Below are 24,321 nucleotides of genomic sequence, written 5' to 3' on the forward strand. Positions count from 1 at the left end.
TCTCAAGCTCCATCAGGTTGGATGGGAAGCGTCGGTGCACAGCCATTTTAAGATCTCTCCAGAGATGTTCAATCGGATTCAAGTCTGGGCTCTGGCTGGGCCACTCAAGGACATTCACAGAGTTGTCCTGAAGCCACTCCTTTGATATCTTGGCTGTGTGCTTAGGGTCATCGTCCTGCTGAAAGATGAACTGTCGCCCCAGTCTGAGGTCAAGAGCGCTCTGGAGCAGGTTTTCATCCAGGATGTCTCTGTACATTGCTGTAGTCATCTTTCCCTTTATCCTGACTAGTCTCCCAGTCCCTGCCGCTGAAAAACATCCCCACAGCATGATGCTGCCACCACCATGCTTCACTGTAGGGATGGTATTGGCCTGGTGATGAGCGGTGCCTGGTTTCCTCCAAACGTGATGCCTGGTATTCACACCAAAGAGTTCAATCTTTGTCTCATCAGACCAGAGAATTTTCTTTCTCATGGTCTGAGAGTCCTTCAGGTGCCTTTTGGCAAACTTCAGGCGGGCTGCCATGTGCCTTTTACTAAGGAGTGGCTTCCGTCTGGCCACTCTAACATACAGGCCTGATTGGTGGATTGCTGCAGAGATGGTTGTCCTTCTGGAAGGTTATCCTCTATCCACAGAGGACATCTGGAGCTCTGACAGAGTGACCATCGGATTCTTGGTCACCTCCCTAACTAAGGCCCTTCTCCCCCGATCACTCAGTTTAGATGGCCGGCCAGCTCTAGGAAGAGTCCTGGTGGTTTCGAACTTCTTCCACTTTCGGATGATGGGAGGCCACTGTGCTCATTGGGACCTTCAAAGCAGCAGAATTTTTCTGTAACCTTCCCCAGATTTGTGCCTCGAGACAATCCTGTCTCGGAGGTCTACAGACAATTCCTTTGACTTCATGCTTGGTTTGTGCTCTGACATGAACTTTCAACTGTGGGACCTTATATAGACAGGTGTGTGCCTTTCCAAATCGTGTCCAATCAACTGAATTGACCACAGGTGGACTCCAATTAAGCTGCAGGAACATCTCAAGAATGATCAGGAGAAACAGGATGCACCTGAGCTCAATTTTGAGCTTCATAGCAAAGGCTGTGAATACTTATGTACATGTGCTTTCTCAATTTTTTTATTTTTAATACATTTGCAAAAATCTCAAGTAAACTTTTTTCACGTTGTCATTATGGGGTGTTGTGTGTAGAATTCTGAGGAAAAAAATGAATTTAATCCATTTTGGAATAAGGCTGAAACATAACAAAATGTGGAAAAAGTGACGCACAGTGAATACAGTATATTACATATATATATATATATTATATATATATATATATATAGACAAAGGGTGGAGACTATAAATACCTGGGAGTGCAGCTGGATGATAAATTGGACTGGACTGCCAATACTGATGCTCTGTGCAAGAAAGGACAGAGCCAATTATACTTTCTTAGAAGGCTGGAGTCCTTCAACATATGCAATAAGATGCTACAGATGTTTTATCAGACTGTTGTGGCGAGCGCCCTCTTCTACGCGGTGGTGTGCTGGGGAGGCAGCATAAAGAAGAGGGACACCTCACACCTGGTGAGGAAGGCAGGCTCTATTGTAGGCACGGAGCTGGACAGTTTGACATCTGTGGCAGAGCAACGGGTGCTGAGCAAGCTCCTGTCAATCACAGAGAATCCACTGCATCCACTGAACAGTATCATCTACAGACAGAGGAGCAGCTTCAGCGACAGACTGCCAGGATGTCCAGGAGGACGGAGGAGGGCTTATGCCTGTTCCAGACCACGTGGGGGTGAATGCTCTGGTGGCTTTGGGTACCATGGGAACTGAGCTTGGAAGCTCAACCCTATAGGGGCCCGTGGTCACCGCCAGGGGCCGCCCCAATGTCTGGAGAGCCCTGGTCCTCAGCACTTCCACCACACCCGAAAGTGCTGGGGGGAAGACGACCAGGGACACCCGGAGTGCTTCTGGGTGCGCAGCCGGTACTTCTGCCACAATGAGGAGTGCCGGTAGAAAATTATAGGGAGGCACCTGGAGCACATCCGGGTGATTATAAAAGGGGCCGCCTCCCTCCATTCAGTGGCGAGCCGGGTAGGACAGAGACAGAGCTCGGGAGGAGAGGAGTGGTGGCAGACCAGAGAAAGAGGCATTGTACAGAGGCCTGGACTTTGGGAGAGTTTTGGGGTTGTGTGTGCACCTGTGTAAATATTAATTTGCATAATAAACATGTTGTGGGTGATTATATCATGTCTACCTGTCTGTGTCCAGGCAGCTTCCACAATATTATATATGTATTCTGGAAGAGGCTAGTGAAAGCCCTGATCTCAAACCCATCGAGATGCTGTTTTGAAATGGGCTGTGCATACAAGACACCCATCAAACATCACCCAGCTGAAACAATTCTGCATGGGAGAAACTTGCCAAGACTGACAGACAGTTGTAGAGGCATACTGGAGGTTGTTTCTACCAGAAGAGGCAATACCAGCTATTTGAGCCAAGGGTGTACTTACTTTTTCTACACTTAGATATAGCATATCTGTTCATTTTCATTGAATAAATAATTTTAAAGTCCAATTTTCATTGTTTTTCTTTCAGTTATATCAGCTTTAACTAAAGATACTGCTTAAATGAAGATCAAATCTTGATATGTCCACATGTGTTAAAAAGGAAAAACATTTCATTGACTATAAATGAAAAATGGCACAATTATTAGCATTGTGAGATGCAATTAAAAGATTTACATCTATAACAAATGTTACTTTCTAGTGTCCTCACTGCAGGACAAACAGAGATAGATAATATTTTTTCAACAGGATATAATTCTTCCACTCCATTCCATGTAATAAAATTTTAATATGTACTTTTAATATGCTAATGTATAGGTGTGCATTACTTCTCTGCTAAAGATCACATTACAGAATTTACTAGATTTCTTCCAACATATTGCTAAAATTGTGGAAGGAACGGGACAAGGCGGGGATTTATTTTATTATTCCGAGGCATTGCGGTCATCCTATACTAAATAGAGGCCACATTACAGAATGTACATTACCTAGTAATGGGTTAAACTTTTGAAAGAAAATCAACAAACCTCAGGTTTCTATTAAAAATGTAACTGTGCCTCTGCAGCTCAATCAATCAAGTCTTATTACATATTGATAAGCATTTATAATTAGGCAGCATGGATTGTTGGTGCTACTTAATATAACTGATTGTATAGGACTGTGAAAACACAATTAAAACATGACCTTATTATGTGAAAATATTGAAAGGGAAAATGACATAACAGTCAATAGATGGACACAAATATTGGAGAATTCTAAAGACAAACACCTATGAATATTCCCTTTATCATAAACATTGACTGGCAAAACTTGCTGATCTTGCATTAGACCGCTGAAGTCATTGCATGTTGGTAAGGAATGTCTATACTAATTTAAATGTAAACTCAAACTTGCAATTGGACATAACTTGAAATGTGTAAGTTCAATAGAACTGGAGTCAAATTACCTTGCTGATAAAACGAGTGAGCCTAGCAATTCAGTCCACTAACACTACCCCAGAATTCTTTGGCTTGCAGCTTCACAATTAACTTTTTGTGAATTCCTATGCCTTTGCCTACAAGTCTGATAAGCTTTAAAGTGTAACTTACAAACAGTCTAAGAGTGACCTCTAGTGGTTTTGTTTAGCTCCTTTGGGATGCTCTCTTCAGGTTTGGACTCTATGGACTAAGTTATCTATCGATTCATTTTTTAAATTTGCTTATTTCAAATACTAAGAAAAGGGGGTGGCCATAGCGATGCAGTGGACAGCTCTGCTGCCTCATCTCCAGGGACTGGCTGCATGGAGTCTGCACAGGTTTTTCTCTTAGTTCTCTGGTTTTCATCCCTAATACAAATGATTACATCAGCTGGTGACTCTGAAATGGCCCAGTATAAATGAGTGAAGAGGCACACAAGGGCGGCGTGTGATTAACGGGTGTTGGCACCTTCTTGGTCCCAAGGATTTCCAGGATAGACACCTCCTTCCCATTTTCAAGCAATAGACTAGGAAAGTTCAGAAAATGGACAGTGAAAAGATACTAATTCAAATGTTTACAAGTTTGCTTTTTTATTTAAGTCATCATCATTATGCTTACCTATGACCTATTTATAAAACTGACTCACTGAAAGCAGCCCAGTGATATACAATAATGAAGATAACATGTATACTATATTGCCAAAAGTACTGGGACGCCTGCCTTTACACACACATGAACTTTAATGATATCCCATTCTTAATGCATAGACTTTAATATGAAGTTGTCCCACCCTTTGCAGCTATAACAGCTTCAACTCTTCTGGGAAGGCTTTCCACAAGGTTTAGGAGTGTGTTTATGGGAATTTTGGACCATTCTTCCAGGAGAGCATTTGTGAGGTAGGCACTGATGTTAGACGAGAAGGCCAGGCTCGCTCGTAGTCTCCGCTCTAATTCATCCCAAAGGTGTTCTATTGGGTTGAGGTCAGGGCTCTGTACAGGCCAGTCAAGTTCCTCCACACCAAACCCTCTTGTCCATTTCTTAATATACCTTGCTTTGTGCACTGGTGCACAATCATGTTGGAACAGGAAGGGGCCATCCCCAAACTGTTCCCACAAAGTTCAAAATGGCTTCGTATATTGAAGCTTTAAGAGTTCTTTTCACTGGAACTAAGGGGCCAAGCCCAACCCCTGAAAATCAACCCCACACCATAATCCACCAAACTTTACAATTGGCAGAATGCAGTCAGGCAAGTACCATTCTACTGGTCTAGAGTCCAGTGACGGTGTACTTTACACCACTGCATCCGATGCTTTGCATTGCACTTGGTGATGTAAGGCTTGGATGCAGCTGCTCGGTCATGGAAACCCATGCCATGAAGCTCTCTACGCACTGTTCATGAGCTTTTGGAGACAAGTAGCTATTGACTCTGCAGAAAGTTGGCGACTTGTTGTGCTCCTCAACATGGGCTGTCCCCACTCTGTGATTTTACTGGACTACCACTTTGTGGCTGAGTTGCTGCTCCCAATTGCTTTCGCTTTGTTATAATACCACTAACAGTTGACTGTGGAATATTTAGAAACAAGGAAATTTCACGAATGGACTTATTGCACAGGTGACATCCTATCATGGTACCAGGCTTGAATTCACTGAGCTCCTGAGAGCAACCCATTCTTTCACAAATGTTTGTAGAAAGCCGTCTGCATGCCTAGGTGCTACATTTTATATATCCTGTGGCCAAAAAAATGATTAGAACACCTGAATTCAATGATTTGGAGGGGTGTCCCAATACTTTTGGCAATACAGTGTATATGAATTTGCTTCTTTTCCTTAGAAAATATTATTTCACGCTATTAAGCAGTTTGACAAGCAAAATAATCAACAGTGAAATTCACATGGGTGGGGGTTGACTTGATTTGAACCTAGCCTTGTAAAATTTGACTTGCTTGTATGGAATGTTGTTTGATTTTAATAAATTCAATAAAATGTTAAAAAAGAGTGAAATTCATTAGCCAAATTCATTATCTGTACTTGATATCCAGTACAGGAACATGGGGATGAAGTCCTCGAAAGGAGTGCCAGTCCATTACACAGCACTCTTTCTAAAGCTGGGTCACTTTAGAATTGCAATTCTTTAGGACATGGGAAGAATATGTAAATGCAGGCAGTGATCAGACTGAATCTATATACAAAAAAAAAAAAAAAAAATTACTAAATGAAAATTGTTACAAAAGATGAAAGCCTCAGTGGCTGGCGATAGCCCACTAACCTCATCAGTTACAGTCACAAATGACCTAGTTAGACTGAAAGGCACCAATTTTCAGCTTTCACCAATCACAATCTGTTACCTCACGCTTACTGACCTGTGCAAATTTATGTATCTGCTCAACGACAGCTGCAAAGAGCGCTCCAACACTTTCATCGATCAAACTCTGCATGTAATGCACTGCTTCTTCATCTGAAAGGTCCAGTCGGAATTTATCCTGTACCTGAAAAGGAGAGAACACAGTTCATTTGAATGCTGTTGTGTCTCATTTCCCATGTAGACAGATGATGTTGCACTCAAATGTTAGTCTAGCTAAACACCAAGCCAGAGATCCAGACTGTTTTGCATGAGCTGCATTGCCCACAGTATAATGGGCCTGAAAACATCTATACTGCAAACATTATTGAAATAAGTAATAGTCTTTAATAAATGACATGCTGTGCTAATAATGTAAAATACAGAAGTAACACACAGCGACATTCATTCATCCATTTTTAAAGCCAAATAATTTAGTTACAGGATTGCTGGGGCTGGAGCCTACATCAGCAGTATAAGGTGGAAGGCTACACCAAATCCTGGCCAGGGCAGCAGTCCACTGTAAGAGAAATTCATACAAATTCACACACAACCACACTCAGTCATTCCCGGGCAGTCAAGAGTTTAAAATTAATCTGAAGGACATGGAGAAAAATCTACACAAGCAAACTGCATAGACAATGATGGGCTGAAAGTTGAACCAAACCTCTTGGTGCTGTGAGACAAGTGTGCTAACAAGTACTAATCACACAGTTGAGCTCAAAAGCAACATGTAACCTAAAACAAAGGTAAACCAGACACAAAAAATATTTTTTTGAATGATATTAGGAATGTTAGGATGGCAGGGTTTAGTACCAAGTTCTTCATTTTTGGATCGAACACACAGTGCCAATGACTCTTGCCTTTTTTACAGTTTTGTCAGGCTCCAGAGCAATATCTGGGATGTTGGCATCTACCATCAAGGAGAAGAGGTTCAAGATTAGGTTGGAATATCTAAAGAGGAAAAAAAAAACATGTATGAAAAAGTGACAGTTCTCAACAAAACTTTAACACTACTAAAAGTGAGTGTTTTTCAAATAATCAAATTAATCACACTAGATATCTAACACCTTAGTACTGGCAGTGCAGGTACACATGCTATCCCTATTACCTACCACCACTCATTCGAGTAACACAGGTAGGCCATCACGAGGCTAAAAAGAAGTCAGAAATGTGTTTGGAGACAACTGTTTTGAAAGTTGGAACACTTGCATTTATTTACTTCATATATTGACATATTACCTTTTTACTCATTAAATATTTTGCAAAAATGAGTCAGATCTAAAAATAACAAGACATAGCAGAATGTAATTTGATGCATTAGTACAGTACATAGTGTACATGTTTTTTAATTAAAGATTTTACAATATCATGTCATTAAAAACTGAATCTAAAAATGTTTGTGGTAGCTGGAATGGTGGTCATGGACACCAGACTCCAGCTCAAATGATGTAAAGATTGCATCTGTCAATATACTGCTGTCATTTATAGAGGGTCAATGGCTATCTGTAGTTTATATTCCTTAAACATAAAATTTTAAAAGTTACAATCAATGTTGAAGTACCAAATTAAAATTGTTGGCTACAACAGACCATGATGGATAACTAGTCACTATGATACTTTGCTGATAAATGACAGTGTCTTAGAAATATTAAAACAATACAATTTGCAGATAATGAGACCATTTGATTGTTTTGGTTATTTACAGCATAATGTGCCACACATGTGCATCAGAGGAACACCCTACCAGCTCATCACAAGTAAGCAATACTCCTCCACAGCAGTGACAAGACACCCCTTGAGGGAAATTAACCCCACCTCTTCCAACAGCAGGGCTATTAAGGTCTGACACCTACTGATGTCGGTGTCTCACTTGGGCACAGATTTAGTGGAAGGACAGAACTCCCAGTGACAGACCAGCTCTCTGGAGCCAAAGCTTGTTCTCATAGCCAAGAGGGTTGTTTATCTTGCTTCCATTTTTGTGACCTCGAGCATTGAATTTTGACTTATAGTTTGGAAAATTAAAAGGGGCAACCCCATTGCCATCCCAATAACTTTTGGACTCTACTTAAAATCCACGAATATAAGTAATGAGTACCCATTTACTCATAGTATGCATAATGACCCACAGAGCCACGCACTAGAAGCTTGTTTCCTTTTCCATTAATTTCTATGTAAGTTAAGTGACTTTTTTCTTTTCTTGCTTACATTTTCACAGCTAAAAAAACATCATTTGACCGGCATGTAACAAATTCAGGCAGCAAGCGAAATATATTAGGTGTTGCAGAGTTTCATGCAAGCAGCTGGCATGATGATGGGTTAATGTAACTCTCTCAAGGTAAATTTGAAACCACAAACTGATCAATAACTGAGATTGCATGAAATGCTCCTGTTTTTAGAAAATTTCGAAAATGATTTTAAATTTATTTATTTATAAAATTTATGGCACAATGCATTTGGCCCTGCCTGCTGCTTGTCATCACAATATCAAACAGAAGGTCATTCAGTTTGCAAGCCATTGGGGTAGTAATACTCCTATAGACTTTTTCAGTCTCTGCATAATTTGAATGTTGAATTAACAGATAATGCATACAGGTATACAAACAACAGCTAAAGGGAATCTAAATGATTAAACAGTGCCAACTTCTGAAAGATCAATTTACTTCATAAATACCGTTAACCAAACTCAACAGTCTTTCTTAAAAAGCAATCATCACCTGACTTACCAACCATCTCTCCAGTTTAAAGCCCTTTCTTTAATTGTACATTCTGCAATCTTATGGCCACTAAAGTACACACCCTTTTTGCCAGATCAGCCAGTTATATAGAGGAAGTGTTGATACCATACAAGTAGAGTGGCTTACATAGTGTGGGTTGAAGCCCAAAGCTGGCAATACATTACGTGACTTCTAGTCGGGGTGGTACGTCTGATTGAGTTTCCTTGAGAACATCAGGTAAGGTGACTAGGAGTTGCAGAGGATGACAAATTCCTCGACTTTCTAAAGACATCAACTCAGTTTCACATTTCCCAAGCTTGTTGCATTCTGACAGCAAATAATGTGCTGCCTGTATGAAGGCTTTCCAAGTATGCCAAGTTCAGCCACAATCTCTGTCCTTTTACTTTCCTTTTTTAATTCTGTTTTGGTACAACAGATAGGCCTTTATCATCTATTTGTGAAGGCCAAAACACTCACAGTCCATCTCTCTTCAGGAACATATTGAAGTTCCAGGTGAGCACTCTTGGTTTTCACCTCTAGCACATACACATGAGCCCGCCCCATGACCTGTTTGATTTTGTGGGGTTTAGTCACATATTGGTCTGACTGAGTCAATGGGGCTGTCAAACTACGTGACTAGCGGGTACAGGAGCAAGCCACAACTGCCACAGACTTGCTAAGATTATTATAAATGAAGTCTTATGGAATATTGGGTCCATGGCTCTGTAAGCATGGCCCATTTAAATAAATAAATAATGGAAGAGCCAAGCTTGAACTCCGTGGGTGTGCTTAAACAGCTGTGGAAGGTTGGTGAGGTAATTGAGGTGAGACGCACCTACACTTGAGTGTGTGGCCGGTCTTACTTGCTTAATCGACTTTCTGTGGTGAGCAATTGAGACTCTGTGTCCATAGTGGCATTTAAGTGGAAGCCATCATGGAGGAAAAAGGAAGAATGGAGGTTAAAGAAGAAAAGAAAGAGACCAGTTGTGAGAAAAAGTGGTTACAGGAAGGAAATTGAGGCAGGCAGGAAAATGGGTGAGAGAACAGGTGCGAGAGAGAGAGAGAGAGAGAGAGAGCGAGACAGGAGGCAAGCAGCTATGAGGAGAGTCCCTCAGGGGAGCTTTAAAGTGGATCACTATGGCTGAGTGACTCAGGGAGCTGGAGTGATCAGGTGGTGTGAGAGACTCTGTGGAAGTTCGGGTAGGCAGCAGGAGTTGGAAAGGCTCAGATGGCAAACCTTGCTGGTGGTCCATGGACTGTAAGGGAGCCCTGCTGGTGAGCCATGGAACAGCAGGAGGTCGGGCCAGTTTAAGAAGGTTGTCTGTGCCTGTCGGTTTGGCTTCTTCTCCTCCTGCAAAGTCCAGTCAGGAAAAAAGGGAGCAGACACCAGGATATGAGGGTTGCACTGGGGACTGCGTTTTTTTTTTAAAGGACAGTTAACTGCCTGGGAATTTTAACCTCATTTATAAGGAATATTTGTTTGATTGATTTTAAACTCCACCTTCACATGTTTTTATTGGATTATTTGTTTATTGAACTTTTTGCACTTTACTTTTTGAGATCACTACTTGTTTTGAATGGTTTAATAAAAGCACTGAACACTGTATCACCCACCCCTTGCTTTGTGTGAATGTCCTCATTGGTCTGGCTTATCCCTCGGGTACGTTATCGGTGGTGTGGATTCAAGAGGCTACCAGGAAGGACCCGGTAGTTTGGGGCTGACCAACACCCTCAAAAGTCTGCAACTGAAACTTATGGAAAAGTTGTGTAGCATGATGGGGGCTTAAGGCAAGGATCCCCAGACCACAGCTGCAGTCTTGGTTGTAGTAGCTAGTAGCAAATATTTACACATGCTCTTTAAAGGCTGAAGTTAAGCAAAGCTACAGAAACTGAACAAGGAAATTTGGGCCCAAGTGGGAAAGAGGACTAAACATTTTCTTAGTTGTGAGGATATTTTGCTCTGTTCCTCTATGAGGAATTTGTCTTTAGTTCATGTAAAAGATTTTACTCTACAAACTATCTGTTTCACATCCATCAAAGGCATATGTGCTTGTATGCTTCAGGCATGGACAAAGTTAACCCAATTCTCATCCTAAAACTGTAAAAAATGTGCCTGTTGCTCAACATCCTCACAATTATTCTCATTATATCATATCACTAAAGCCAATTAAAGTAACATCCCTCCATAATGTAAAGTACCATCAATGGCCACTGTATTTGCAAAAAAGTTTCAGTTTTCCAGAATAATGAATAATCCATAATCATTTAAAAATAAAAGGGTTGACATTCAGCTTCCATAACATAGTAAGAACGTATGACTGCAAAGTACTAAAAGATTAGCTAAAATCAACAAAGAATATCCTAGCATACGGTTCGATAAGCTTGAGACGTTAATTTAATAAGACTGATTTACACTAATAAATCAACAGTTTAAAATGCCCCAGCTATAATTATTAATTAAAATTACAACATAGCATAAAACATTTGAAAAAAATTATAAAACATGACAAGCTAGCTTAAGTCTTAGAGCAAACTTTCACAGTGAGACCTGCCAGACTTAATTTTACAAATGATTAAAGGGTCATTTACTGATTTATGATGAAACTGTCCATAACAATTACAAGACAATTTCTTAGAAATGCAAAAAAAAAACTATTTTACCAGATTATTAAATGATGTATAACATTTATTTTACAGGTTCTTTTTCAAAACATAATTCAAATAACAGATTCATTGCCTTAGTTTACATAAACAAAATCAGGTAATACGTCAAATAGGGGTTCTAAGGGCTTGCTATAGTGCATCTAATAGTCACTCATTATTAAATAACACCAACAATGGAGTTGTTGATATGACTTGTCTAGTTATTTTCAGTTATAACTTTCATTTACATAATCTTAAGTGAGTTGTGGACAGTCGCTGTTCACATCTGTGTCCATAGTTGTATAGTGTGGCCTTGCCATCAACTCAGTCATAGCATTCTGTGACTGGCAACGAAACATTCTACCCTTAGTCATGTTTGTGAAATATGACAATCATTGAGCAGTCAGCCAGACGTTCACTGCAAACAACGCTGGAAAAACCGGCCTTTCATCTTTTCACCAGTTGAATGCTAGTCTAGTGCTATACTCTCCACTCCATTCAGTAAGATTTTGATCACTTTAAATGCCATCTCAGAGTCACACCTTGATGATCCCCCAATTTGCTTCTGTGGTCATAACCACTTGTGATATAGATAGATAGATAACTCACTGTAATGGTCCCTGCACCCCCATGCCTTATTTTGTTTTTAAAGGGCTGTGTCTACAAGTTATCACACAGCTGCCTGCTCTATTAGAGGAATGGTCTGGTCCCGTTGGTTTCTTTCTGAAACAATGTACTCTCTGGCAGTGAGGAGGTATATTTTATTGACAACACTCTCTCATCCGTGCCGATAGTTGGGTCAACTGCCCCCTGCTATTTTGGGAAACACAACATGCTCCTATTCAGACTGCAACTCTGTCTCTGGTACTAGTGCCAATGCCCCTTTCTCGAGCATGTAGCACATACAGTACATATAGTGAACCTCTTAAGCTGTTACACTGGCATCTGCTGCACCTCTCTTCAGCACCCCAGCCAGCCACGCCCATCTCTCTCTTTCTCTTGTCTGTCTTAAGGGGGCTTCTGTTGACCTTAACCCTTTCCTATACCATCTGGTTGGTATTCTTGTCAGTTGAGCAACTCCGCATAAATTGTCAAAGCCACCAAGACACATGGCACACACTGTAACTTACAGTCACTCGAAATCCTGCAATTTGGTGCATTATGCTCACCTGCGCAAATGCAGGAATGCAGTGTAGCACTGCTTCCTGAATTCTTGGTACTGCTCACTCTGCATGCCACCCATTCCTTCAGCCATCTCCTTGCTTAGTTTCATAGGGGGTGGAAGAGGTTTAGGGTCTCGTCCCAAGATGTAGCCAAAATCAATGTGGAAGAGCTTCCCTGCAAACAGAATTAAAAAGGGTAGAAGGACTTGAATGCTTAATGAGAGGATCTTCTACAGCTTATTAGCTCAATCCACGGCAAGGCAGAGAGCCGATTTGCGTGGTGAAGCATTTCAAATACATGAATGCCTACTAAGCCATTTTAGATATGTCATCTACTCAACTGCACCTTTAAGTTACTAAACAAAAAGGTTATTAACACAGCTTTCATTTTATAAGCTTCCCATCAATAATAAGGGTGTTTACCACCGTTAATGGGTTAATTTTTTCACCTGCATAATATAATCTGAAAAATTACAACCATTTGTATGGTTGCCAAGGTGGTTATTTTCTGTGCTTTTTACTTTAGATTGTCTTTTCACATAAGAAAGAAGGTGAATATTTAATGTGCCTGTGCCTTCAGTAAAGCTGAATTTTAAGAAATATGTCAAGGCCCCAGTGGTTTCTGCTTGACAACCTGAATGTCATGCAGTCTGCAGAAATGCAAACAGGCAAAGATATTTTTTTGCATTTCATTTATGTAATTCTTTAAAGTCACTTAAAAATCCGACGTATGTTGCAAAATTGTTTTTGGATTTCTGTAGCAGTGTACTGGTGAGAACAGGTTATTTCAAGTAAAATGTAGGCATAGTAAAAATACAGAAACATTTTAGAAGAATTATTTACCTTAAAAATAACATATATACTGTACATACACATATGACAGTGCACTATCTTTAAGTATTTAAACAGTAACTTGCTATAATATCAGCAGACTGTATACTGTACTATGAAACTGGAGAATAAAGCTCTGTATCCGTTTTGGAACTTTCAGTTGACAGGTCCCATACCTCAAATGAACTCGGGTAATTCAAGCCTCCTTTGTCTGCTAATAATTTATGTACTTATAAATACATCCAGATCAAATGGGTTGAAATTATTAGAATGCAAAAACTAGGAAACAAGTTGACAACGCTCCCAAGGATACTGTTTATTTCATTATTCTTGTATGTTTTTGAGGAGGGTTGTTGTTATTATGTTTGTTATAATATTCATATAATTCTTGAGTTTCTGTAAAGGCCAAATTTTCCCTTTTGACAAATAAAGCATGTACATAGTTATGTGCTTCCTTCCTTCCTATCTACTTTAGGCTGTGGTGTATGAGGAATTTCTTGACTGCTTGGGTGCAGTATGTGCTGCAAGTTATTAAGACATAAATAACTTCAAAGGTTTGAGCATAAAACTTTCACATAGTCAAGTGTGGATTGTGTTAGGCTATCTACAGTACTATGCAAAAGAAAATTATTTTTATAGCTAGTTATCTAAGCAGTAAATAATTATTTACCCTTTCAAATGCAGTAAGACATTAGAATAAATACAAATACACATTGTGTAATAAAAAAGTAACAAGAACATCTTGTATTTTCCAAAAATGCACTAATAACTTGTGAGATGGTTACACCAATATGAATTTGTTTCATAAACAACTGAGACATGTCAGCCATTCTGTGTACTTAATAAATTCCACCAACTGCATACCTCATTCAAACTAATGAAGTAGTGATTAGCATACTAGTGGTGCATTTAAATAAATAAATCAATGTATTGGATAGTAACTTCAAATTGAGGTGTCTTGAGGTAAGGTTTGGAAAAAGTTAACACATTTTGTCAGACTTAAAATGATACTTTTGTAACAAGGCCACTGCTAGGCAGCAATAGCACACCATATCACAATTTCAAGATGTGATGTTCAAGCTGTCAAAGAAATTTAAAGAAACTGGGAAAGCTGAAAACATAAAATGCAGTGGTACACACAAAAAGGTGTCTTCATCAGATGAACATGAGTTAAAGATCAATTCATTAAAGGACAGAATGAAGTCCAATGAAGTGCTTGACCAGTATCTGGCACTAAAGTACACTCTTTGACAATGTGAAGAAGTCTTAAAAGAAAAGTTCCTTTATGTGGTTTTGCAGCTAAGAATTCATTCTTATAGAAACAGAACAATAGGCAGATAATCTTGTAGAGAGAAAAGTTCAAATTTGAAAGTTTTGCTTCATGAAGATGCAATATGTTAGCAGATCACTGGAGGGCAGTGCCAGAGATACCCAGCATGTTTTCCATTCTGGACAGTGGAATGTCATGTCTAATGATATTAAATGCTGCACTAAGATCTAACAAAACTAATATGCTGGTTTGTCCAGAGTCTGTTGCCATAAACAAATCATTGGTTACCCAAAGCAGGGCAGTTTCACAGCTGTGCTATGCCCTGAAACCAGACTGAAAGGGTTCCGTCAAATTATTATAAGTTAATAATAAAAGTACAAAACACTCAACAACTTTTGAAATAAATGGTAAGTGAGAAATAGGCAGAAAATTGCTAAGATTAAGTGATTTTATAAGTGATTGGCATATAGCCAGTGTCAATGGATGCATTTATTATTATTGTATCATTTGGGATTACTGCATGATGGAAAGGATTTAATAAGTGTGGTGGGGGTGGGGTCCAGTATACATCTTACAACACATGTCATTAATAAATGCAGATGTGACTGGTTAAAATTTAGAAAAAGAGCTGGATGGAGTGTGAAGACTGGGAAAGATATAAATGGATGATTGATTGAATTATTTAGATCTTTAATTTTGTTGTAGAAAAAGTGGAGGGATTTTTCAGAGGCTTTGGAAGAGGAGATAATTGCGCCAGATGCAGGATGAAGTAGTTTATTAACCACAGAGAACAAAACCCTTGAGTTATCATGGCCACGTTCTATTATTCTGCCATAATGTGTGTTCTTGGCTGCAGTCAATGCATCTCTGTAAGACTTTTGATGGTCAGAGAAAGACTGGATGTGCACAGCGAGGCCAGTATTATGTGTCATTCTCTCAAGGCATTGGTCAGTTGCTTTCATAGACCGTTAACTCTGAATTATACCATGGAGCTGAGCGCTTAAAGGAAACCTCCTTATGATTTAAAAGAGCTGTCTTATCTAGTGCTGAAAGAAGGGCTTTTATAGTGATTAATAAGACTATCTAGTGTTGATCGAATAGGTGAAGACAGAAAAAGATCAGAAATTCAATTAGAAAGGATAGAAGGACAGATATTTTTTTAGGTTTCTGAAAAATCTTGACATTTACAGGTAAGAGGAGGTAGAGGTAAAGAGACAGTGAAAAGTACTGCTTTATGATCAGAGAGTCCCAAAACACTGCTATAAGTGTTGCCGACGCATGTGCAGATCAAGTCCAACATAAAACTACCAGAACGAGTAGGAAAATCAACATGTTGCACCAAGTCAAAACAGTCCAGTAAGGATAGGAATTCATTTCCCAGATTATATGTGGAAATGTCAAAATGGATGTTGAAATCACCAAGAAGAACGACTCTCTGCGAAAGGAAACTTAAGTGAGTTAATAATTCAGTCAGATAAGATAAAAAAAAAAAAAGACACACACATTGTATTTTGGGGGATGATAGAGAACAATGAGTAAAACAGGACCTGATTTTGTTATTATAACAGCCACACAGTCGAAAGACAATGGGCAGTCAATTGGGATTCTGTTGATGTTTAGCTCAGATTTAACAATTACTGCGACTCCTCCTCCTTGTCTTGAGCTGCGAGGCTCTGCAAAGTAAACATATCCAGATAGTGTTGCCTCTGTGAGACGCGTAAAATCTTTTGGTTTTTACCAGGTTTCTGTTAGGCAAAGCATGTCAAGGTTGGAGTCTGTAATGAATTCTGATAGCACCAGCACTTAGCTATTAAGAGATGTTGAGTTAAACAATGCAATATTAGCTGATGAGGGTTCACTGTGAACAGATCCATGATCAGAGTTTATTTTAATAAATTGTAAATTTGGTGCACTAATGCTTGAGCTTCTGTGGAGAAAGATGATGACTCTATCATGGTCAAAACATAAAATTATGACTGCTGAGAAACAGAACCAAATTTTGATTAATTACACTGTACCATTGTGTAAATGACCTACTGATCATGTTTTTGACGTCTTTAGTACTTTTACCATCATATAACTCTTACTTCTGTGAGATAAGCTAAGATCAACAGGGTCTTACTTTACTGACTACTTGATATGCAAACTAAAGTCTGAGGCCCCAGAGGTATATGCAAGAATGGGTCATCAACAACACAGGAGTCTCCAAAGGAACTATCCGAGATTTCTTCCTTTTCAGACATCAAATACTCCAGAGGGGACATGCTACTAGGACATGTACATCCCATGATGGAGGAGTCATCTGGAAACAAGTGTTAGGTGGAAGGAGGAAAACAAAGATATGGTAATTGACAGATACAAGCTGAGCCATCTATTGCTAAATGTTATCAAAAATATTAAAGAGAAAAGTTTTATTGGGTTCACTTTCCATACAGGGAATAGAATTTCAGATGGTTTGGTTATACTAGGATGTGGGAGATGCACCAGGATAGATTTCTGGATTAGACTGCAAATACAAGAGCCAAATAGAAAAATGACCACAACAGACTGGACTGTCAGAATGTAACTGAAGTCCTTTGATCAAGGGTAATAATACTCGTTCATCTGTTTAGAGGTTTCAAGCCTGCTCAGTTATGCACTGGACTCTTAGGAGAGCAGCATTAGAGCAGAAGATACCAAAAGATTTAACAAGTTAATCAGTAATGAAGATTCTCTCTGAGCACTCTTCTGGACCCTCTGAAGGCAACAGCAGAGGGATGGACATTGGCTAAGTGCCTGCCCTAGATGATAATAATAATAATAATACATTTTATTTATATAGCGCCTTTCCCATGTTCAATGTGCTTATTGCAAAAAGTTTACGTTTAACGTGAATTTAAACGAAAAGTGTTGATAACAGGGAGGAGTGGCAGCAACATGCGTGCGCCAGCGTCCCCCTCCACAGCTAGGACCAAAATGCTAGATATCTAAATGACACCTTTGTCAGCCATGGACAACAACATCACAAGGGTTGAATCTGCCACGGTGTTTCAGATGTCAACTACTCCTAGAACTCATTTTCTTCTAGCTACCATAAAAGAAACTACAACATGTCCTCTGGCTAAGCTATTTATTTTCTGAAATTTTATTATGCTAATTTTAATTCTATTAAGGACACTTTTTTCCTTACTCTTTCTTGTTGAGTTCAATTATTTATTTGTCTACTGCTATAAGGCTGCAAGCTGTCTATGATTCATCTGTTCTGTAAATCAATCATTACTCACTTACTCTCTATATTGTATTTTTCATATTTAGTTCTCTACAAGAATGCATTAGAGCTTGATGCGGAATATACACAGGAAAAAAAAACAATAATTACAATGAAAAGGAAGTTCCTTATATAAAGCACCAGGTATTATAGAACAGCTTAGTCAGCCAAGAGTAATCCAAAACTAACACACAAACAAGCACCACAAGAAAAAAATGCCTCTTGTTGGTTCCCTAACACTCTTTTACCATTATATCAGCATGCCATTACTAGTCTAGTTTCAGTAACTTTGACCTTGGTCAACATGAATCAAGTGCTACTTGTACTAGTAACATGTCCCCCCTTCGGATTCCAGTAGCAAGGAGAATGCTCTCCTCTGTACTGCCTCATTTCCTCCAAGTCAAAACACTAAATTCTTCAGAAGTAGAGATATTCCTATTTGATGACTGTAGGTTTCCTTACCAGTTTTTGTGAGAAGAAGGTTGTCCAGGTGTCTATCACCAACACCCAAAATGTAAGTGATAACACAGTAGCCAGCTGTGGAAGCAAACAGAAACATTTCATTTGACTATGACCGATTGTGCCATGCTTTCGTTCGATGGGGCTGATTCAGCCATAGAAAAAACAAACTTTCAAAACAGCATGTGGATGTAAAACAAACACACTTTCAAACAATTTCAAAGTTTACCTGCACGTGATCAATTGCAGACAAGAGTGTATAGCTCACATATAACACTGTATTATCCTGGGGACTAATTAAGTTCTATCTATAAGACTTTAAAGGCAGCTCACATAGGCAGTATTTTTTTCTCTGTCCTGTGCAGACAGCCTGCAGATCCATTCCTGCCTCCCTTCAGCTGAACTCTTCAGAGGAATACATATTTGAGAGTTCTTTTAGCTTGAAGGAAACTACGACAGAGCAAGACAAAAGAAGTTGTCAAGTTTGATTGTGTGTTCAAATATAGTTCCAGTACTTTTTCTTCAAGTACTAAAACAACAGCCTATTTGCCCAGCTTTCTCCTGAATGTGTTTTTGCACAACTCAGAAGCCAAAACATGACAAGTGGTACCAGAGTTGGGGTTGCACAAAATGCATCCTTATCAGCAGCAGCACCCTCTCAGGATGTCAATCTTCCTCCTGATCAAGAACATAGGGCTCTTGTTTCTATTCATGCCAGGCATATGCTGCAGAAAATGTCACCTTCTGATGATCCACAATGCTTTTTAAAAAAAACCAAAAAAAAACCTTTCAGCACAAGGCCATGGTGATGTGCTGGAACAGAAAAAACTAGGCTGCCATTCTGGCTCCTCTTTTGATTGGTGCTACTTAACAGTCTATGCTGAATGTCCCTCTCGATTGGCTGAATGATTACGACTTTATGAGCTCCCTAGCCAAGACCGTAAGTAATGAGTCTAGCAGTAAGTAATTACATTATTAGCAGACTGATCCTAATCGCATTATAAAGGGACAAGCCCAGGACTTTGTGAATCTTATCCAATGCTGGAATCAAAGTGACCCTGTGGAACTTACCATAGATAAGCTTGCTACAGATGATGTGCTAAATGGGAAAAGTGAGGAGACTCATTACATAATGCTTAGAAGTGACTTCTAAGAATTAACGTTAAGATGAATATCCTTCCTAAGCTTCTCTTTTTATTTCAAAACATTCCAATATACATCAATAAATCATTTTTTAAGCAATTAGATTCAACCATAACCTCATTTATTTGGAACTTAAAACATCCATGTATCCAAGGAGCGACCCTACAAAGACCTAAGGCAGAAGGTGGCATGGCTCTACCTAACTTTCAGTTTTATTACTCGGCAGCAAACATACAGGCTATAAAAACCTGGACACAAAGAGATGAACATACAAAGGCTTGGTCCGCAAAAGAAATAAAATCCTGCAGTACTTCTTTATATTCCCTGCTTTGTGCCCCAATAAATGCAAGTTATCACCAATATACTAATAACCCAATTGTGCTTCACTCACTCAGAATATCAAACCAATGTAGAAAGCATTTTAAATCTTTTATCTGTGGCACCTCTGCATGGTAACCACCTTTTTAAACCCTCGCAAACATATGCAGTTTTTAATATCTGGAAAACATTTGGGATTAAATTGCTTAGAGATCTTTATATAGACAACATCTTTGCATCCTATGAACAATTACATTCCAAAATTTAACTTTCCAGCAACCCATTTCTTTCACTATCTTCAAATAAGAAACTTTGTTAAACAGAACCTGCCCAATTTTCTTCATCTCGCACCTTCCTCTATGCTGGAAAAAATATTGCTCAGTTTCGAGGACTCAGATAGCATTTCTGCAATATATAAAATTACTTTACAGTCCATCTCTTTCAAAGATCCAAGAGGACAGTGGGAAAAGGATCTCTCACTCAACATATCAGTAATGGAGTGGAAGGGAGAAATGCAGAGAATTCACTCGAGCTCCATATGCGCAAAGCATACAATTATTCAACTCAAAATTATATATCGAGTACATCTGTGTTGCTTAAAACTGTCCAAAATGTTTCAAGAGCAAGATCCAACCTGGGAATGCTGCAATCAAGTTCCAGCCTCACTGGGTCACATGTTTTGGGCCTGCACCAAATTAGCATCATTCTGGACAAAAATTTTTAAGTGCCTTTAAGACAGCCTTGGTGTCACAATCCCTCCTAACACGATAACAGTTGTGTTTGGTGGACTCCCAGATGGGCTTAAAGTGGAGAAGGACAAACAAACTCTGATTGCCTTCACTACACTATTGGCACGCAGACTTATTTTGATAAATTGGAAGAATCATAACTCTCCTCTTTAAGTTAGTGGGTAGCTGATGTTGTATACTATTTGAAAAAATCAAATTCTCAGTTAGAGGATCTGTGCAGAACTTTTTCAAAACCTAGCAGGATCTAATCAATAATATTGTAGAATAACCTCTTAAAGCACTGAGGAAGTAGATTCTCTTCCCATTTCTTTTTCTTCTCCATTTATCTTTATCCGCCTATTAAACTCATCAATTTACAGTGCATCCGGAAAGTATTCACAGCTCATCACTTTTTCCACATTTTGCTATGTTACAGCCTTATTCCAAAATGGATTAAATTCATTTTTTTCCTCAGAATTCTACACACAACAACCCATAATGACAATGTGAAAAAAGATTACTTGAGTTTTGCAAATTTATTAAAAATAAAAAATTGAGAAAGCACATGTACATAAGTATTCACAGCCTTTGCCATGAAGCTCAAAATTGAGCTCAGGTGCATCCTGTTTCCCCTGATCATTCTTGAGATGTTTCTGCAGCTTAATTGGAGTCCACCTGTGGTAAATTCAGTTGATTGGACATGATTTAGAAAGGCACACATCTGTCTATATAAGGTCCCACAGAAGGGTCTTAGTCAGGGAGGTGACCAAGAACCCGATGGTCACTCTGTCAGAGCTCCAGAGGCCCTCTGTGGAGAGAGGAGAACCTTCCAGAAGGACAACCATCTCTGCAGCAACCCACCAATCAGGCCTGTATGGTAGAGTGGCCAGACGGAGCCATCCCTTAGTAAACGGCACATGGCAGCCCGCCTGGAGTTTGCCAAAAGGCACCTGAAGGACTCTCAGACCATGAGAAAGAAAATTCTCTGGTCTGATGAGACAAACATTGAACTCTTTGGTGTGAATGCCAGGGGTCACGTTTGGAGGAAACCAGGCACCGCTCATCACCAGGCCAATACCATCCCTACAGTGAAGCATGGTGGTGGCAGCATCATGCTGTGGGGATGTTTTTCAGTGGCAGGAACTGGGAGACTAGTCAGGATAAAGGGAAAGATGACTGCAGCAATATACAGAGACATCATGGATGAAAACCTGCTCCAGAGCGCTCTTGACCTCGGACTGGGGTGACGGTTCATCTTTCAGCAGGACGACCCTAAGCACACAGCCAAGATATCAAAGGAGTGGCTTCAGGACAACTCTGTGAATGTCCTTGAGTGGCCCAGCCAGAGCCCAGACTTGAATCCGATTGAACATCTCTGGAGAGATCTTAAAATGGCTGTGCACCAACGCTTCCCATCCAACCTGATGGAGCTGGAAAGGTGCTGCAAAGAGGAATGGGCGAAACTGGCCAAGGATAGGTGTGCCAAGCTTGTGGCATCATATTCAAAAAAACTTGAGGTTGTAAATGCTGCCAAAGGTAAATTGACAAAGTACTGAGCAAAGGCTGTGAATACTTATGTACATGTGATTTCTCAGTTTTGTTATTTTTAATAAATTTGCAAAAACCTCAAGTAAACTTTGTTCACGTTGTCATTATGGGGTGTTGTGTGTAGAATTCTGAGGAAAAAAATGAATTTAATCCATTTTGGAATAAGGCTGTAACATAACAAAATGTGGAAAAAGTGATGCGCTGTGAATACTTTCCGGATGCACTGTATTTATTTTTACTAGCTTTAAGTTTTACTCAGTTGGCCATACTCTCTTTCTTAGGGGAGGGTGTTGATTTGTTTTCAATCCTATTTTTTGAAAAAAAAAAAAAAAAAAAACTGACTATTTGTATGGAATGATGACAATAAAATCAATAAAATTAAAAAAAAAAAAAAAAGAAGTGACTTCTGAATTCTGATAGATTTGGTTAGACAAAAGTGACTTGGAGGGAGAGAGAGAGAGAGAGAGAGAGAGAGAGAGAGAGAGAGAGAGAGAGAGAGACACACACACAATATCCCACCATGACCCTAGGATCTGAACAGCTGTTTTGTACCAGTATGACTGCTTGACCCAGAACCCATGATCGATATGAGCTTTACATTCCAAAGCCACACCCTCAAAGTGTTCATAGTTTTCCTCCTCTGAATGTCCATCTGAACAGCCAAGGCTTTGCTTGATGTCTCGATGTCTCACAGCAATCCGCCGTCAGACACAGAATCTTGCTCCCATCACTCAAGTTCTAGTTCAAGCCCAAGCTCCCAGTGCTTTGGTGGCTCTTGAAAGACCCAGCCAAGCCTGCATTCTGAGCAGAAGACAAGTGAAAATCCAGAGCTTTCAGGGAATATAGATTCTTCCACAGTGGCAAACCTGGCCATATCATGCGATAATGCCATCTCTAATCTGCTCATTCCATGGAAATCGCCTTGACAAAGGTGGTTGCTCCAAGATTCCGTTGAAGTTAGAAAAGAGTGATAATTAAATTGTCTCCATGGGTTTAGCAGAACAGAAAGTACTTGCCTTACTGAATTCTTGGCAGTGATCTTTGTATGATCCATCAGGACTTAATTCCCAAAGATGACACAACATTTTAAAGATTTTGCCATACCTACCAAAAACCCAATAAGGGTGATCGAGGGTTCTGAACTTTCCTTCAGCTACTTTTAGCATAGAGCTAAGATATCATTGTATTTACAGACATAAAGAAACAGAGTGCTTCTGCCTTTGTAGTAGAAATTTCTAAGCAGCTACTCACCACAGCTCTTCACGTAGGTGTCCATCACTTCAGCACTTATGCCATAAGGTCCTTTTTCACTTGGAGCGTGTTTCCGGAAAAAATTCTGCAGACACAAAACCTAAAGGTCAATGTGGTCATACCAGACACATCACAACAATACACATCATATGTACAGTCAACTCCAGAAATACTGGCACCCCACAAAAATGTGAACAAAAACATTATTATAAAACAGATGATACATACAATGATTCTAATATTTGTCAAATGTTTGCAGAAATTGTTGACTATTTAATAAAAACAATTCCTGCAAAAGTTCTGTTATATCTTCAGAATAGCTTATCTTGTCAAAAACGTATGTGCCAAAATTATTGGCACCCTTGAAGAATACTATAAATAAGACCAAATAAATTTCCATCTTTGGGGAAAAATGTTTATTGATGTTACTTTTAGTGTCTAGGAACTTTTGGTGTCTATGGTTATTTCCTGTTTCACTGGGGTATAAATATGAGGTAACCTACTATATCAACATGGATAAAACCAAAGAGCTCTCAAATCCAATTAGAAAAAAAATTGCTGAGCTGCATAGATTTGGGAAAGGATACAAAAAATAGGTATTCCACTGAAATTTCCAGTAAGCTCAATCAGGGCCATAATCAAGATGTTTAAAATGCATGGAACTGCTGACAATTTGCCAGGAAGGGGATGCATCTGCCTCCACACACAGTGAGGAGGAAGCTAAGAGTGGCAAACAGAAGTCTAAAGATCACAGTTAGTTAAACCTTGGGGATTCACTGCTTCAAAGTCAACTGTGGATGACACCTCCAAGACCAGAAGCTTTATGGACGAGTGGCACAAAAGAAGCCTCTCCTGAGACCAAGACACAAATCCTAGCATTTCACCATTCCCAAGCAGCATTGGAGATACAACTGGAATCATGTGTTGTGATCAGATGTGAAAAACGTTTTTTGGCCAAGCACACCATTGCCATGTTTGGTGAAAAAAGGGAACTGCATACAAAGCAGGGCACCTTATATGCACGGTAAAATATGGTGGTTGCTCTTTGATTCTTTGGGACTGTTTTCCTGCCAGTGGTCCAGGCAGGGGTTACTGTTTAAGGTCAGTGGCATAATAAATTCCATTAAATATCAGAACATTTTAGTCA

General features: G+C 39.5%; 1 protein-coding gene across 1 annotated transcript in view; it reads right to left on the reverse strand.

The window, feature by feature from the left end:
- Positions 1–24,321, reverse strand: part of pik3c3 (phosphatidylinositol 3-kinase, catalytic subunit type 3) — a 93,609-nt gene that overhangs the window by 3,616 nt on the left and 65,672 nt on the right. Inside the window, exons 20-24 of the mRNA XM_051927398.1 lie at positions 23,175–23,259; positions 18,190–18,264; positions 12,386–12,554; positions 6,720–6,810; positions 5,879–6,004 (exon numbers count right to left, since the gene is read on the reverse strand). Coding sequence (XP_051783358.1) covers positions 5,879–6,004; positions 6,720–6,810; positions 12,386–12,554; positions 18,190–18,264; positions 23,175–23,259 — 546 coding nt within the window. The remainder of the gene's footprint in view (positions 1–5,878; positions 6,005–6,719; positions 6,811–12,385; positions 12,555–18,189; positions 18,265–23,174; positions 23,260–24,321) is intronic.

Source organism: Erpetoichthys calabaricus, chromosome 5 (genome assembly GCF_900747795.2).
Source record: "Erpetoichthys calabaricus chromosome 5, fErpCal1.3, whole genome shotgun sequence".
NCBI lineage: Eukaryota > Metazoa > Chordata > Cladistia > Polypteriformes > Polypteridae > Erpetoichthys > Erpetoichthys calabaricus.